At 39.9% G+C, this 18,083-nt stretch overlaps 1 protein-coding gene across 9 annotated transcripts in view; it reads right to left on the reverse strand.

Moving 5' to 3' along the window:
- Window positions 1–18,083, reverse strand: part of C2cd3 (C2 domain containing 3 centriole elongation regulator) — a 96,325-nt gene that overhangs the window by 17,088 nt on the left and 61,154 nt on the right. For 7 of the 9 annotated variants that reach the window (XM_090348405.1, XM_090348404.1, XM_090348407.1 and 4 more), the window contains exons 25-31: window positions 16,798–16,936; window positions 14,360–14,424; window positions 11,667–11,872; window positions 10,073–10,200; window positions 6,023–6,184; window positions 4,742–4,962; window positions 807–1,710 (exon numbers count right to left, since the gene is read on the reverse strand). In XM_090348405.1, coding sequence (XP_090204531.1) covers window positions 807–1,710; window positions 4,742–4,962; window positions 6,023–6,184; window positions 10,073–10,200; window positions 11,667–11,872; window positions 14,360–14,424; window positions 16,798–16,936 — 1,825 coding nt within the window. Of the gene's footprint in view, window positions 1–806; window positions 1,711–1,872; window positions 2,042–4,741; window positions 4,963–6,022; window positions 6,185–10,072; window positions 10,201–11,666; window positions 11,873–14,359; window positions 14,425–16,797; window positions 16,937–18,083 lie in introns of those variants that run through there. The other 2 variants (XM_090348410.1, XM_090348413.1) reach the window with 2 other exon arrangements.

Consider the following 18,083-nt stretch of genomic DNA (forward strand, 5'->3'; position numbering starts at 1 on the left):
ATGCAATATCCCCTTCTCCAAGGGGCACTGTCAGGAAATCAGGTGAACTAATCTGATTAAACATTAAGCCTGCAGATGGTTCTCATGGTTTCCTTCTTCCTATTAACAGTGACATTCTTGGGACTTGGGCAAGTCCATCTCAATGGTGCCTACTTTTCCTTAAAAAAATTAAGTTGAAGAGAAATGTATGTATTACCTGAATTGTGAAATGGTAATCCTTCTGTATAATACCTTAATAATAACAAAATTATTAATAAATTAAATTATAGGAGTCACTGAACCTCATTTTTCTTACATGCAGAACAGATTCTTACCACTAAGTCTGTTGATGACTACATGAAAAATGCATGTAATGCCTAGCATATAGTAAATAAAACATAAATAATGGCAGTGCTCTTCTTTTTCCACATCTTTTCTTTTGTCATGGTAGTAACGGAACTCAGGCCTTATGCATACTGGGCAAGTGCTCTACCATCTAACTGTACTCTTACATTTTCCTCCCCCTTCTATCATGGGTCTTGCCTTTAAGTGGTAAACTACCCAACAGATGGACTGGATACATCAAGTAGGAAAGCTGATGCTACCAACATCTAAATCCAGATCATAGTATTATGTGCCAGGGAGCTGGCACATAATGCTATCAATGGTAGATTTGTAGCACCTGTCATTCAGGTCCGTTGTCTGAAGGGCTTATCTATTCCCCCTACTGTATTCCATGCGAGTGGCCACTTGGCTGATCTAACACTAGCATCCAAAATGCTCAGAGATAGTGGATGAGGCCATTTGTGGGAAACACCAAAGGATACAGGAGGCTCTGCTTTGTGGATACCTCTGATTCAGTTGTCATCTGCTTCTGCCTGATGTCTGGGGAGTCCATAGGTGGCTCCTTATGGTATTCCCCTTTTTTCTGGGAGGATATTTGTAGTGGGAATGTCTCAAAGCTATCAGTAGAGTCACTGAGCTCACTGGATCCTCCTGTGAGCTCATTTTCGGTCTGGACTTCTGCCTTGTCCTCCTTATCCTGATCTGCTGGAGGTGAGCTCCACTCAACAAAAGCACCGCTCTCTCTCAGTGAGAGGTGTGGTGTCAATTGAGGGTTGGTTGAGGTAGGCTCACCAACCATGTCCTTAGGGACACCACCCTCACAAGCAACAAGACTTTGGCTAGGAGAGCCCTGCCCAGGCAGGTGTGGGTCGACAGCCCTTTCTGGGCTTGATAAAAAGGTACTTCTGACCTTGAGTTCCTGTCTGGGGAAAGGCTCTGAAGGATAGGATGAGTCTTCCCTCTGTACCTCATCAGGTTGAGGGCTGATGGCCTCACTTGTGTCTGACACAAAACTGGACCAAGGGCTAGTTTTATCTGTCACAGTGGTGATTTCATTTAGGGTCCTGGGCTCAATAACATCTTCTTCATAGTCCTCATCACTGTAGGCTGGGCCTGTCTCCGGGTCCTCATTACTCTGCATCCTTGTAATGGGTACTATTTGCTCAAGGGCCTCATGGAGCATTCTTCCGCCAATGGAAGTTTCTTCAAGAACAGGAGGCAAGGAGTTTGTGTCTTCCTCTATTGCCAATGGCTTGTCTGAAGTTGTGCTTCGTTTTTGCACAGGCTCTGTGTCTTGAGTATCTGGGACAGTGGTGGTGGTGCTTTTATTCTTGGCTCGGTGAGAAGTCAAAGCTGCTTGAGAATTCCTGGTGATAGTCTGCAGATCTGAACAGCAACAGATAGGACTCTTATCACAAGGCAGGGCCATAGACATTGCAATGTTCCCATATTGGTTTCTAGCTTCACAAGCATCCTTGTGACCAGACTTTGAACAAACCTTAAAGCAGTTAACTCACCCAGGAGTCAGTGAAAATATATTCACAGCAGTACCATTTCTAGTACTTTATTCTAATTTCAGAGGGCCAAATCTAATCTATGTATTGTTGTGGATACATCTGTGGAATGCTTTCAGAGACTATCTGCTCATGCTCTGGAAGTCTCAGGAGCTGTGAGGCCTGACGGGAATGTTCATGCTTCCATTTACTTCAGTAATTACCTATATTAAAAACCAAAATAAGAATCTGCTTATTTACCTATTTGATGACAGTTATTAAAACTACCTATCTTATCTGGAAAATAAAAATAAGGAGATATCTGCTACCCACATGGGAGATGGGGGCAGCAGTATGTTGGAATAAGCACAGTGGCTTCACGTCTGGCCAGCTTTACTTTCAAGTTTCTACTACCACTGTTAACTGTGACTATGAGCAAACTGTCCTTCCTCAGTCTAGTTTTCTTTTCCATCTTTCTCCTTTGCTTTCCTCTTTTCCTTCCTGTCTCTTGCCTTAACTCTTTCCTCTTTCTATCTCTCCCTCCTTCCTTTCTAGTGATAGTGGGGGTTAAATTTAGGATCTCAGGTTTAGAAGGCATGTGAGCCACATCTCCAGACCTTTTTGCTTTAGTTTTTTCACAGAAAGGTTCTTGATTTTTTTCTGCCCAGTGTGGCCTGGCCCACAACCCTATTTATGTTTCTACATAGCAGGGGTGACAGATGTGCACTATTACACCCAGCTTTTAGTTGAAATGTAGTCTTGCAAACTTTTTGTCCATGCTGGCCCTTAATGCAGATTACCTCTCAAGTAGCTAGGATTTCAGGTATAAGACACAGCACCTGGCATGTTTATCTTTTGGTTGTGATATAATCCACTTTACAAGTTATAGAATACATGAAAGTAAATGGATATATACTATGTGGTACATATGTAAGCATTTAATAAATAGAAACTACTAGTCATCTCTAATTTTTTGGAGTAAATCAATTAATAAACAGAAAGTAAATCAATAGACAGAATGTCATGGCTATGTTTTTGTAGTCCTAATTATTGCAAAAGCTGACCAGGAAGATCATTTGACTTTAGGAGTTTGGGCTTAGCCAGGGCAACACAAAAAGATCCCATCTGAAAAGAGGAAAAAAAAAAAGCCAAATAAATAATGTTTTTATTGCTTTTTTTTTTTTTTGTCAGTCATGGGGCTTGAACTCTAGGCCTGTGTGCTGGCCCTGAGCTTTAGCTCAAGGCTATGGCTCTATCACTTGAGCCACAGCTCCACTTCCAGTTTTCTGGTGGTTAACTGGAGATAAGAGTCTTGTGGACTTTGGTGCCCCAAATGGCTTTGAATTGTGATCCTCAGATCTCAACTTCCTGAATAGCTAGGATTATAGGCATTAGCCACTGGCATCTGGTCTTTTATGTTTTTGCTCAGTACTTTCATTCTTGAGGAAATGTTTTTGGCTGATTACAGAATAAAAGTTTGATGAAGACAGAAACAATGCCTATGTGACCCATCACTGTATTCTCCTGGAACTAGTAGGAAAATTGAGTTTGGCACAATTGTTGAATAATAGTAGCATGAAAGCATCCAAGCAGTTAGAAGTATAGAGTATTCATCTTGGTTTTTGAATATCAAGAGCTGTTGCATGTATCTTGGAAGAAATGGAGAGAAAGACATGGTTTGTACCTAATATCAATCACTTTTCCACTTCTGCAGTTGAACAGAGAAAATTGAGTTCATTTATCTCCATGTATAATCAATCAATTGATCAAATCTGCCAGTCTATTTTGGGGGAGAGAGGGCTGGTCCTGGTACTTGAACTTAGAGCCTAGGTGCTGTCCCTGAACTTTTGTACTCAGAGGCTGATATTCTATCATTTGAGCAACTGCTCTACCTCCAGCTTTTTCATTTGTTAACTGGAGATAAGAGTATCACAGAATTCCTGCCTGAGCTGGCTTTGAACCACAATCCTCAGATCTCAGACTCCTACGTAGCTAGGATTACAGGTGTGAGCCACTGGCATTCAGCCTAATCTACATATTTGTTTGAGCAAAAATGACAACAAATCAGGGTAACATATGTTGACCTGGCTGATTCCCCAAAGTTCTTGCAAGTTTACCAAATAAATATTTTCAGGTTTTAAGCCTGGATCCTGGTTCAGAAGGAAAGAGTAGGACCCAGAATCTATATTTCAAAATGGCCAGACGATTCACATGCTTAGGCAGGTAGTCTCAATTTCTTTAGCTTCCTTTTAAAAGCTTATGCTGGGGGCTGAGAGTCTGGTTTAGTGGTAGAGTGCTTGCCTAGCATGCATGAAGGCCTGAGCTTGATTCCTCAGTACCACATACGTGGAAAAAAAAGCTGGAGTGGTGCTGTGGCTCAAGAAAACCCCAGGACAGTGCTCAGACCCTGAGATCAAGCTCCAGGAAGCTTATGCTGGGCACTGATGTTTCACACCTATAATCCTAGCTACTCAGAAGGTTGAGATCTTAGGATCATAGATAGAAGCCAGCTGGGAAAGAAAAGTCCAATTAAGCAGAAAAAAAGCGATAGCTGGAGATATGACTCAGGTGGTAGTGCCAGCCTTGACTGGAAAAAGCTAAGCAATAAAATCCTGAGTAGTTACACACACACACACACACACACACACACACACACACACACACACACACACACACAGAGTTCAAGAGCCTGCAAGTCTGTGCCAGAAACCCACTCAGGGCTTTTAGCCTAATGTTCTTTCCACTGCCTCATGATCCTTAGCTGTACTATTATGTTTCTTTTTAAAGATGATTTAAAAAAAGAGAAATATGTGAAAACTTTTTTCTGCTTGGCATAGATGTTTGAGTGAAGGCAGACATTTTAATGCTTTTTGAATTGGCATCTAGTGACCATAACTGCTGGGGGAAAAAGACCTGAGCCATACCTGAGATTAAGGAGCTGACTTGTAACACCAGGCTACTGGATTTTTCTAGGATGCACTGGCTCTCAGGGTCTAGGCTGCTGGTTGCTGGCCGGAGGTGTTCCTTATGGCTTTCCAGGCACTGTAAAATGGCAGGATGAGTGGGAGGGCTGAGAGGCAGGGAAGGCTTGCTAAGTTTCTGGTTGAAGTACTGCTGGATCTGATCGAGCTCACTCAGATTCTTCCTGGAAAAGAAAGGAATGGTGGTGGGTAGGGTCATTCAAAGAGAACAAAAGAATCTTTTATGTAACCATTGAGCCAAGACTTCACACCACCTCACTTAGTCTACTAATAGTGTGCTCTCTTTCTGTCTGTCTCTCTCTCTCCCCCCTGCCCCCCATTCATCCTTTATCTCTCTGATTACAATCCTGCTGTCAAGAACGATTTTGTCCCTTTTCTTTCTTGCCCATGTAGGTCCTCTTGTGATGTCTGATAAAGATGTAATCATTTTTATGAGGAGTCATTCTTGACTATCATACCAAACCTGTTTTCTTTGGTAGAATAGAATTCCTACTCCAGGTTAACATTAAGAATTTCTGACTATGTTTATTAAGATGTATTTTTCTTTTTCTTCTTCTTTTTCTTATGCAGGTATTTGAGGCTGGAACTCAGGATTTGGGAGCTGTTCCTTAGCTTTTTCACTCAAAGCTGGTGCTCTATACCACGTTAGCCACAGTTCTACTTCTGGCTTTTTGCTGGTTAATTGGAAAGAAGAGTCTCTTGGATTTGTCTGTCTGGGCTGGTTTCAAACCTGAATTCTCAGATCTCAGCCTTCTGAGTAGCTAGGATTACAGAAGTACACAAACAGCACCCAGCTTTAGACTCCATTTTTGAGAATTTTATATGAATGGAATAATTTATATAGCGTACTTTTATTCTAGCTTCTGCCAGTGTAATTATTTTGAGATTTATTGTGTTCTAAAAGAATAAATTTCTTTTTACTCTTGAGTACTATTCCATTATATTGATATACCACATCTGATTTTCTGTTTAGCCATTTGTTGATGGAAATGGAGCTGTTTTATCAGTAGCAGAATCCAATGAAGGAATAAAAGACCTGAGCTGAGACAGAAGAACCTGATGAGGAGCCAATCTAATGCTAGTGTACATGAGATCCCTCTATTGAACCTTCCAGGGCAGGGGTAGTTGATGGAAATGCAGTACTGCATATTGCCATTACCCATTTCACTTTGTGTTCCATCCACAATTGCTTTTCTGTGTATTTTCCTAAACAAAGGGACTTACCTGAGAGAAGTGAGAATGGAAGTGTGGGAGGATACAGGTGATGTGGTCTGTTTGTCATCCCTTGTCAACATTGCCTCTCCCTGCTGCAGGGATTCATGAAATCGGCGGATGTTCTGTACATGCTGTTCATGGCGTAATGCCTGACTTCTTTTGGTATTGCTTCTGTCAAGAGAAAATGGGAAGAAAATAAATGCCCAACTAATGTGAGCAAAAACAAATTACTAGTGCAACAAAACCAAACTCTGCTCCTGAAGTGGCAGCACTGCAATCCTACTCTACTACCACAACTGTCTTCCAAATCATCTCGCCTTTAGTCTTGCTCCATTTTCTTCTGTTCTCCACATTATAGCCTAAGTGATTTTTCTAAATCATAGATCTAAAATGAACACAGGATCAGGAAAACGAATAACAACAGATGCTGGAGGGGATGTGGCCAGGAGGGATCCCTAGTACACTGTTAGTGGGAGTGCAAACTTGTTCAACCATTATGGAAAGCAGTATGGCAGTGCCTCAAAAGGCTAAACATAGAGCTCCCCTATGACCCAGCAATTCCACTACTTGGCATTTACCCAACCATCCAGAATCTAGGGCATACTAAATCCATTACCACAACAATGTTCATTGCAGCACTATTCACCATAGCAAAAACATGGAACCAACCTAGATGTCCCTCAGTTGATGAGTGGATCAACAAGTTGTGGTATTTGTACACAATGGAATTCTATGCTGCTGTCAGAAAAAATGACATCTCCCCATTTGTTAGGAAATGGAAAGTCTTAGAAAAAAATCATATTAAGTGAAGTAAGCCAGACTCAAAGGAACTTAGGCTCAATGGTTTCCCTCATTTGTCATAATCAGTAGAAACCTTGGGCTCTACTAGCAGAGATCTGCAATAGAGCAAAACCTTGATACATAAGGCCATATAGTATGAAGCTAATTGAAAGCACCTCCAGGATATTGAAACAAAAGCCATATAACAAATGATTGTTGTCCTTAATGTACTATGTTATCTCTCATCTCCTTTGCTGTCCCTTGGGTATCTCATATTGTTACAGTACCTCACTTTTTATCTGATATATTGAATTTATTTGTATTTGGTTATTTGAAATTTGATAGGGAAGGGGGGAAAACCAAGACGGGGGTGGGGGGTGGGGGGAGGGTAAAGGGTACCAAGACATGTGAAAGGGTATCAATGTATGTGAATTAATGCACCTTCTATATGGCAAATATCATGTAACCCTTTTATTAATTATAATAAAAAATACAATAAAATGAACACAATAAAAACAATATCTATGGAGTCTTTATTTAATCAGGCCACGCTTTGTTACAAGCATTCAGTTATTAGTAATGACTTTCATCACTGTCATTCCTTTCTAGTTTTAGTTTCTCCTGTTTCTCCTTCTATTTCCCCCTCTCTCCCAGTACTGGGCTTAAATGCTGGGCCTTGTGCTTGACGCTACCACTTGGGATACACTTCCAGCCCCAAATCAGTTTTGATTTTCTTCTCCTTTTGGTGGTACTGGGGTCTGAACTAAGGGCCCATGGCTTGAGCCACAAAATTGGTATAGATGGTCAGTGAAGATATTAACCTAAGGAACCCAGACTACAGCTGTGTGACACAAGGTGTGAAAGTACAGAGCTGGTTCCAGGCTTTCTCAGTGTATCAGAGTAAATAAGCAAAACAGAGTTGGGGGTTCACTGTTAATTGACTCTTGATGCATGCGCCAGATAATCTGATAATGAGTGGTGGGTGCTGCTGTATATTCATTCCAGTGTTAGGTATCCTACTTTTACATGACCCAATGAGGGGGTCCAGTCAGTCATTGGTCTGTTACATTTGATAAATGCATTCCTTTTTTTTTTTTTAATTGAGGAGTTTGAACTTTGGCCTGGGTACTATCCTTGGGCATTCTCAAGGCCAGTACTCTACCACTTGAGCCACAATGCCACTTCCAGCCTTTTCTGTGTATGTGGTACTGAGGAATCAAACCCAGCTTTGTGCATGCTAGGCGATCACCCTTGCCATTAGGCTAAGCTCCCAGCTATAATTCTTAATTACAGCATTCAAAAATGTTATGCCCAGTTGGGTACGGTGGCTAATGCCTGTAATCCTAGGTACTCAGGAGGCTGAGATCTGAGGATCACAGTTCAAAGCCAGCCAAGGAAACTAAAGAATGTGAGACTCTTATCTCCAATTCACTAGAAAATGGGAAGTGGGGCTGTGGCTCAAGGTGGTAGCCTTGAGCTGAAGAGCTCAGTGTCAGGGCCCAGGCACCCCCTCTCCCCCTAAAAAAGACAAAAAAAGAAAGACTCCAATCTTCAATTAATTACAAAAAAAAAAAGCCTGAAGAAGTAGCTTTGAGCAAAAAAGCTCAGGGACAGTACTTAGCCCCTGAGTTCCAGCCCTAGGAACAGCATATATGCAAAAAAACAAAACAAAATAAACAATAAAGCCCCTCAGCTTTACTGAAATATAGTTGACGAAGTATAAAGTTAACTCATTTAAAGCATATAATTCAGTAATTTTAATATATCCACATAATAAATTCATGTAAGTTCCTATATGTATGAGTTGATGAATAATTAAAAACCCCCTATTTCTTTTTTTTTTTTTTTTTTTTGCCAGTCCTGGGCTTGAGCTCAGGGCCTGAGCCCTATCCTTGGACTTTCTCAAGGCTAGCACTCTACCACTTGAGCCTCAGCACCATTTCCGGCTTTTGTCTATGTTTGTGGTACCAAGGAATCGAACCCGGGTCTTTGTGCATGCTAGGCAAGCACTTTAACCACTAGGCCAAAATCCCGCCCCCCACCCTATTTCTTTTTATAGCTGGATATCACTCTAGTGTATAGAGTAATTGTCAGTTGATGGACAAATGGGTTATTTCTATTTTTTGGTTGTTAGTAATAATGCTACAAGCAAAACTGTGTGCAGGCTTTTGTGTAGACGTTCTCAATTTTTTCTTTTCCCATTTTTTTTTTTTTTTTTTTTGCCAGTCCTGGGCTTGAGCTCAGGGCGTGAGCACTGTCCTTGGACTTTCTGAAGGCTAGAGCTGTACCACTTGAGCCTCAGCACCACTTCCGGCTTTTTTCTATGTATGTGGTACCAAGGAATCGAACCCGGGTCTTTGTGAATGCTAGGCAAGCACTTTAACCACTAGGCCAAACTCCAGGCCCTCTTTTCCCATTTAAAAAAAATATTATCTTTAAGTAGTTGTACAAAGGAGTTACCATTCAACAAAGCTGTTTATCAATGTAATACATCTTGATTAGTGTCACCCATTTCTTCCTTCTTTGTATTTTCATTTCTTTTGAACCTTATTCCTAAGAGTGGAATTGCTAGATCATATAGTTATCCTGTATCAAAACTTTTTTTTGTATGTGCTGGTACTAGGGCTTGAACTCAGGGCCTAGGTGCTGTCCTTAGCTTTTATGCTTAAGGTTGATGTGGCTCTACCACTTCAGGCACAGCTCTACTTGTAACTTCTTGGTGGTTAATTGGAAATAAGAGTCTCTTGAACTTTCCTGCCCAGGCTGGCTTTGAACTGTGTTGCTCAGATTTCAGCTCCCCCAGTAGGTAGGATTAGATGTGTGTAATAGTGCCTGGCTGCTTTAGTCAATTTTTAGGAGAGTTTTTTTGTTTGTTTGCTTGTTTGTTTTGCTTGAGGCTGCTCTACCACCATGAACCTCTTACTTCTCCCTCTATGAAGCAGGGACCATAGATGTGACCCACCATACCTAGGCTTGTTTGTTGAGATATGGTCTCTGAAATTCTCCTTCCTACCAGGCAGCCTTAAACTGCCATTCTCCTATTTGTACTGCTCCACGGAGTTGGAATTACAGGGAGGAAACACTATGCCTGCCTCTAGTGTTAAGGCAGTGTTAATCTTATAAATTTGTTTTCATAGATTTTAGTCTTCAGAGTGTGTATATGTATGGGTGTGAGTTCTACAAAGTTTTTTGCTTTCTTCTAATAAAGGAAAGATAAATGACAAGTCAGTTTACATACATCCACTGGTTAGCCTCCATTTCTTCTCACCATGATATTACCTCTCAGAAGAGGAGAAATCAAGCTCCTGTGAGGAGGTGTGAGTAAACTGGTCTTGCCTTTGTCTTGCAATCAGATTGGGGAATGCAGTACACAGATTAGGAAAAGAAAAAGGACTATACATTGGGATCTGTAAAAGCAATGAGAAAAATGTTGTACCAGTTAATCCTTTTGTAGCAAAGCAGTGTATAAGTAAATTTGTCAGATTTACTCAGAATATTACCAAGTATTTCCTATGTGGTAATCACTGTGCTAAGCAATTTGCATATATTTTCTCATTTATTATGTTTGATTATATATCATTTATTATTATTCTCATGTTATGTTTCTTACTTTACAAACTGTGCTACCAGATTGCTATTTAGTTGCTTTAGCTGTCTTTATGCTTCTGTTCTTCCAGGTAGTTTGTAAACTCTTGGCTGGCCCCATAATCTTACATTTTATCTGACTGATATTTCCTGCTTTTTGATCATCACAGTAGGGTTGAAGAAAATAATTTCCTACACAAGGAGCAGGGAACTCTTGGTCATTTCCTCAAACATTCACTTATTATTTGATACTTATTGATTCCCCATGCCACGGCCAGGCATGCATGAAAAAGAGAGAAATAAATCTTTACCTCAATAAAGCTCCCCTGTCTGGCTGGGAGTTTGGCCTAGTGGTAGAGTGCTTGCCTAGCATGCACAAAGACCCGGGTTCGATTCCTTGGTACCACATACATAGAAAAGACCAGAAGTGATGCTGTGGCTCAAGTGGTAGAGCATTAACCTTGAGAAAGCCCAAGAACAATGCTCAGGCCCTGAGTTCGGGCCAGGATTGGCAAAAAAAAAAAAACCTACCCTGTATGAGGCAGTCTTAAAAAATGCTTTCTTTTACAGTTGAACTCTTTGGAAAAGTTCATCCATTTCCTTAAAAAAAAATTGTTTTTGGTGGTACTAGGGGTTGAACTCAAGGCGTTGAACTTGCTGGGCATATGCTTTACCACTGAGCCTTTTTGTTTATTCATTTACTTTTTTTCATATAGGATCGTCTTCTTTATTTATTATTATTATTTTTTTGGTCAGAGCCAGCCCTGGACCATGCTGATGCCTCCTAAGAGCTGGGTTTACAGATATGTACCACTATGCCTGACTAAAACTAATGAATTTAAAGTAAAGGAATTAAAAATAAAAATCAACTGATGTGGTTTCAGTTTCAACACTACAATTTTATCTAAAAGCTGAGGCACAGCCTATGGCAAACACCTATAATTCTTGGTACTTGGAAGGCTGACAATATAGTTTCAAGACTAGATTGAAACCTCTCACAGAAAACAAAAAGCATAAAAAAAGGAGTATAATATAGGTAGTATAACATTCACTGCTTTAAAGTGCTTAAGTGGGTTTCAGAATACACAGAATTGTGCAACTACTATTACTAATTCTTCAATCACCTCCATCATACTTCCATTAGCTCAGGTCAGGAGTTGGTCAAAAGAAACGAATTTTTAAGTTATGGGTGTTCTAGAAACTAGAAAATGTCAGTGTAAAGGCTCTTCCCATAGGTGTTTTTGCTTTTCTACTAGAATGCTTATTAGATAAGAATCAGTACACTTACTAGTGAGGTTGGGGTCTTCACCCCACGTCTTGCTTGTTTTTCTTCTTTGAGGTGCAGCAAACTCTCCAAAGGGGAGACAGCAACTTTTATCTGCCCCTGGCACTCTCCACTGAAGTCTGTGATGTTGTACCAGCCACAAATAAATTGGAAGCCAGACAGCAGTGGGGAGAGGTCCACTGAGGCAAAGCCAATCACTCTCTCCTCATCTGTGGGGAAAAGAGAGGATTTGGGCATATCCTTCCATTGAGATTAGAGGCTGAAGATAAAGAAGCTGATTCAAGTGACTCAGGGAAGCTGAGAGCTAATAGCCAGAGCTGATTCCTTTCTGGATGGCAGGAAAAAGCTGGGAGGGTTGAGCTTTTGTACTCTTGCAGTTAGAAAACATCCCAAAATATAAACACTCGTTCCTTCTGCTAGATTACCAGGCTTCATTGATTTTATGTAGGCTGGTGGCTTTTAAAATAAGATTATTTCAATTTTCCTTTTAATATTAGTCTATATATATGTATACATTTAATAAAAAATAAGCTCAGTTGGGTGCTGATATATTATTATTCAGGAGGCTGAGATTTGAGGATCCTGGCTTGGAGCCAAACTAGGCAAAGAAATCTGAAAGCCTTTCTTGTTTTGGTCCTGGGGCGTGAGCTCAGAGCCTGGGCACTGTCCCTGAGTGTTTGTGCTCAAGGCTAGCACTCTGCCATTTGAGCCCCAGCTGGCTCTTTGCTGGGCAGCTGGAGAAAAGCATCACAAGGATTTTCTTGTAAAGCTGTGGGCAAGTCTTTACCACCTCATTTTTCTTTTTTCATCATCCAATCTTATTAGTATAGCAAAAATTAGTAACAAATGCTATACAGTCAGAATTAGGTTCAAATTCTAGCTCCATGAATGAATACTGATAAAATCTTAATCCACGAAAATTCCTTGGGACTCAGCTTTTATATCTATAAAATGAGAGTAATTGTATTTTTACCTTGCAGAATTAGATATATCTGTTAAAGCTCTTGGTGCACTGCCACTCACTTAATACAACAAAAACTCACAAGGCATTTTTAAATGTCAGGCTGTTATCCCCTCTCCCCCCCCCCCTTTTTTTTGGCCAGTCCTGGGGATTGAACTCAGGGCCTGAGCAGGGTTCTTGGACTTTCCCAAGGCTAGAGCTCTACCACTTGAGCTACAGCACCACTTCCAGCTTTTTCAATGAATGTGGCACCAAGGAATTGAACCCAGGTCTTCATGCATGATAGGCAAGCACTCTACCACTAGGCCTGACTCTCCCTCTTTTAAATCCTATGAGAATGCAAGGCCCTGAGTATCTAAAAATAGAACAAAACAAAAGCAACTAGTCCTATGATTGCTCCTCACTCTAGAAATGTGGAAACTGAAGCATAGAAAAATTGTCATTCACCCAAAACTATATTGCTATAGTAAAAAGCAGAACCATCATCTGAATTCCAAGAGTTTAGTTTGAGAGTTGCTTCTCATAACACTTCTTAATAAATGATAGCTGAGCTGTCAGAGGTGACACAAGCTTAAAATCTCTACACTTGGGAAGCAGAGCCACACAGGGCTATACAGAGTTTGAGGTAATTCTAGAGTATGTATTAAGTTAGAAACCAGCCTATATTATATAAGACCCTGTCTCTAAAATGAATATCAGGGCTGGGAGTTTGGCCTAGTGGTAGAGTGCTTGCCTAGCATGCATGAAGACCTGGGTTCGATTCCTCAGTACCACATACATAGGAGCTTTAGCCTTGAGAAAGTCCAAGGACAGTGCTCACGCCCTGAGCTCAAGCCCATATCAAACAAACAAAATGGTGGCTGATAAAATTTTGTTCAAGGACCATGATGTCAATACCTCTCTCGTAGAGGTTTCAAACAAGGAAGTGTAAATAGTCACCCTTATAATATCAACCTGAAAATACTATAGTTTTGCTTAACTATAGAGTCAGTAGAAAGCCAAGTATACAAAGTAAAGAGAAATCACTGTGTGTAGCACAAAAGTGTACTTGAACTTCTATACTAAGCAGGTTGCCAAATGAAATATGATTTTTCTTTCCTTTTTTTTTTTTTTTTTTTTTGGCCCGTCCTTGCCTTGGGCTCAGGGCCTGAGCATTGTCTTTGGGTTTTCTCAAGGCTAGAGTGCTACCACTTGAGCCACAGCACCACTTCTGGCTTTTTTTCCCCTAAGTATATGGTACCAAGGAATCAAACATGGGTCTTTGTCAATTCTAGGCAAACACTCTACCTCTAAGCCAAACTCCTGGCCCCTGAAATATGATTTTTAAGTATTTAAATTCCACAGAAGAACAATGTAGATTTCTATGGTTTTTCCTATATTACATATCTGTGTTTCTAGTACAATCAGTACCATGGATTGACTTGTTTTCTATAAAAGATTTCTATAAAAGATTGTGACTGGTTGGGACTACAACATAGTGGTAGAGTGCTTGCCGAGCATTCATGAAGCTCTACATTCCATGCTTCAGTACCACATAAACAGAAAAAGCTGGAAGTAACGTTGTGGCTCAAATGGTAGAATGCTAGCCTTGAGCAAAAAGAAGCTCAGGGACTGTGCCCAGGCCAAACTCAAGCCCCAAGACTAGCAAAAAAAAAAGAAAAAAAGAAAAAAAAGATCGAGATTATTAACAGAATGTGAACTTATTTTATATAGCCAGAGTGAGTAGAGTTCATACCTCCTTTATGCCAAACTTTGAAGACTAGAGTTTGCTGCGGGTCTAGAAGAAGCTCTTTTGATAGCCTATTAAGAAAAAGAATCAGCATGAATAAATGTTGTATTAGATATCTTGTATATTGTAAAGGACTTTCCTACACTTTTATTTCAACTTCATGGTCATCCTCTAGGATTTTTTTTTTTTTTTGCCAGTCCTGGGGCTTGGACTCAGGGCCTGGGCACACTCCTTGGATTCTGTCAAAGTTAGAGCTCAACCATTTGAGCCAAAGCATAACTTCTGGCTTTTTCTGTATATGTGGTATTGAGGAAATGAACCCAGGGCTTCATGCTGTTAGGCAAGCACTCTACCACTAGGTCACACTCCAGACCCTAGGACGTTGTATTTTTATCTTATAGTCAAAAATGAGGGTTTGGAAGCTCAGAGAGAACTTTCCAAGACTCCAAAACAGGCTCCTTAGATGCAGTAGTCTTCCTTACCTCTGATCATACCTACCACATTCAAACTCATCTAAAATGGAAGAAGTAGAGGAAGGGAGCTTTTCTACTAGCAATGATCACGAGTTTTATTAGGATGAGTAAAAATTCTTTTCATGCCCTAAAGTAGGAGAATGTTGAGAAGGGGGGAAGGAAAATGAATACTTACTAAAACCAACAGACTTAATTTCATTTCCTCAGCACTGGCACTGAACAGAGCCCTACTTCCTATTAACAAGGGGGTACTGTGCAACCATTAGTGTCAGGATTTTTACGGTAGCTGGGTTAAAAGAATCCTCTTTAAATTTCAGTTCTACTATTTATCACTTGAATTACTCTGGGGATGCACTTAACAATTTGAGCCTTGCTTCCTGATATTATTTATTTACAAGGTAGAAGGAAGATCAAATGAAATAATTTTGTGATAAGGGAATTGTAAATAATACTAGTATTCGTTTTTCTTCTAATCCTCTTTCTCATCAACACACTGTGTAACCTCCCTGAGTACCAGTCAACTATGAAGTTTTAATTATATATTCAGGGAGGAAATCAGAAAATGACTAATGGGCCTGAATCAAGTTTGTAAAATTTTGTAAAACTCTTGGATGGCTAGTGTTGGTAGACAAGAATTAAACTTTATAGGAAGTGATAAAGTGTAAAATTGATAGCAACATAATTAGTATCAGAACATATTTTATTGCTGGGGAGTGGGACTAGGTTGAGATTGGCCCCAACCTATGTTCTTTTTGTCTTAGCTTCTCAGGTGCAGGAATTACATGTGTGCAATAGCATGTTTACCTAGGACCTCTCACTTTTAATAACTGGTAACAGAAGGAAGAATAAATCCTGAGCCACAGCTGTGGGCCTCTATGACAACCTGTTACTTTGCAGTGACACTGTAACATGTTGCCTATTCTGGGCTTGGGCTCAGGGTCTGAGGACTGCTCTTGGGTTTTCTCAAGGCTAGAGCTCTACCACTTGAGCCACAGCTCCACTCTTGGCTTTTTTCTATGTATGTGGTACTAAGGAATTGAACCAGGGGTCTTCGTGAATGCTTAGGCAAGCACTCTACCATTAGACCAAACTCCCAACTCCTTATTTTTGAGCTTTCAAAGGAGTACTAACATTTGTAGGATATATATTATATAACATGGAGAAACTTTCTATGTGCCAATTAATATAGGCCTTACAATAAACTATAAAATGCCTATTTCATAGATAATATGAGTCTCAGAGATATTACGCAATTTATTTATTTCACTAGAAAAAGACAAGAGATGGGGCTGGAGGTCAAGTCTCTCTGGTTCCAAAGATCAGGCTCTTGCCATTGCATAAGGCATCTTCTTAGAATACTCTTCCTTGTCTGTACAACCTGTATTCTGTAATACTAGCTAAGGTCTGTTGCTTATTAATGCCCTAATTAGCCCATGATCCTTTCTCCAAGTTCCACCATAATTTTCTTTTACTTCTTTTATATAATTTGTCATACTTGACTATAATTTAATTTTTTTTTTTTTTGTCAGTCATGGGGCTTAAATTCTGGGCCTAGGCACTGTCCCCGAGCTCTTCAGCTCAAGGCTAGTGCTCTTTCACTTGAGCTACAGTGCCGCTTCTGGTTTTCTGGTGGTTAACTGGAGATAAGATTCTCACAGACTTTTGTTCTGGGATGGCTTTGAACAGTGATCCTCATATCATGGATTACAGGCATGAGCTACTGGTGCCCGGCTATAATTTAAATTTTTTACTTATATTTCTTTTCAGATGAGCCATGAATGTTTTAGTAGTAAAAACATTTTAACCATCTTCAGTTTACAGGATCTATAACAGAGCAAGTTATTTAAAAGGCTCACAAATAATTTTTTTAAAACACTGAGACAAAACCTTTAAACCACTGCCATCTATAAATCCATAAGTACTAGGATTAAGTAACTGACTATATAAAAAAATACACCAGAAAATACAAACCTTGACTGCTGCTGAAAATTCCAGACAGGAGAATCTGTGTTTTCAATCACATGGGTATACACAGGAGATGGCTCATTGGCTGTTGCAAAGGATACACAACAACTAGGTATGGGTACTTTCCGCTCTGTCAAAGGACTCCCTAAAATAAAATATAAGTAAGTGATTACACTTTAGAGGTACCAAAAATGTGTTGGGGGAAGCCTCATATTATACAATTACAAGCAGGACCATTTCTAGTCTTCACTTCACATTGGGTCTTTGTTTTGAGTTATTCCCTCTATCTGAACTGTTTCCAGTGATAACTCCATCTTTCCTTCCTTTCTTTCTGTATCTGTGTGTCTCTTGCAACCTCATCTCACTATGTAGCTCAGGTTGGCTTGAATAGATACTTCTGCCTCAGCTTTCTAAGTGCAGCTTTCCAAGGACCTACTTCTCTGTTACTGTATTCTGCCACTAATTCAGTATACCTTTTCACTCTGGCTCCCTGGGCTCATGTTTCTCTTCTGAATCACTTCCCACAATAAAATTAGAATATTATATACATATTAATTCTGCTCAGATCTTTTTCTCATACCACTGGCTCTCTATAGTCCTTACTCTCTGAGTTTTATTTTTGAAGCTATTACTTGAAACAAAGCTTTTATTTTGATTTTGGAGGAAGACTGTTCAGGAGCTTTTAGCTAAATAGGCAAGTGATAAAGAACTCAGCTTTGGAGAGCAAGGTATATTAGGCTTCCCTAGCTTTCCCCTTGTGAGTAGAAATTCATCTGGACTTGTTTACATTTCCAAGTAAGGTTAAGTTCTAAATACTATTGAAGGTAAACCAGAACAAAACTGTGCTATCTGCCGCAAATTTAGAACACAAATAGAATAGTTAAAAAGACCTGAGATGGAAGTTCAAAAGGAAATATACTCATTACCTAACTTATATAACTGTACATCCTTATCCTGAGATAAACTGGCTTTACTTTAAGATTTTCACTGTATTTCCTGTGTTTTACATAAGTACGGAAGCAGTCTTACTCTTCAAGAACAAAAGTTGTTCCAATGATACTAACTTTTCATATTTGGAAAACATTACATAGCTGGAAATTTCCTCCTCCTCCTCCTCCTTCTTTTTTTTTTAATATATTTTTTATTGTGATTAATAGAAGGGTTACATGATATTTGCCAGATAAATGGTGCATTAATTCCCACACATTGATACCCTTTCACATGTCATGGTGTCCTTCTTCTTTTTTAATGGGTCATGGGGCTTGTACTCGGCCTGGACACTGTCCCTGAGC

The sequence above is a fragment of the Megascapheus bottae genome, chromosome 16 (assembly GCF_031878675.1).
Source record: "Megascapheus bottae isolate mThoBot1 chromosome 16, mThoBot2.hap1, whole genome shotgun sequence".
Classification (NCBI taxonomy): Eukaryota; Metazoa; Chordata; class Mammalia; order Rodentia; family Geomyidae; genus Megascapheus; species Megascapheus bottae.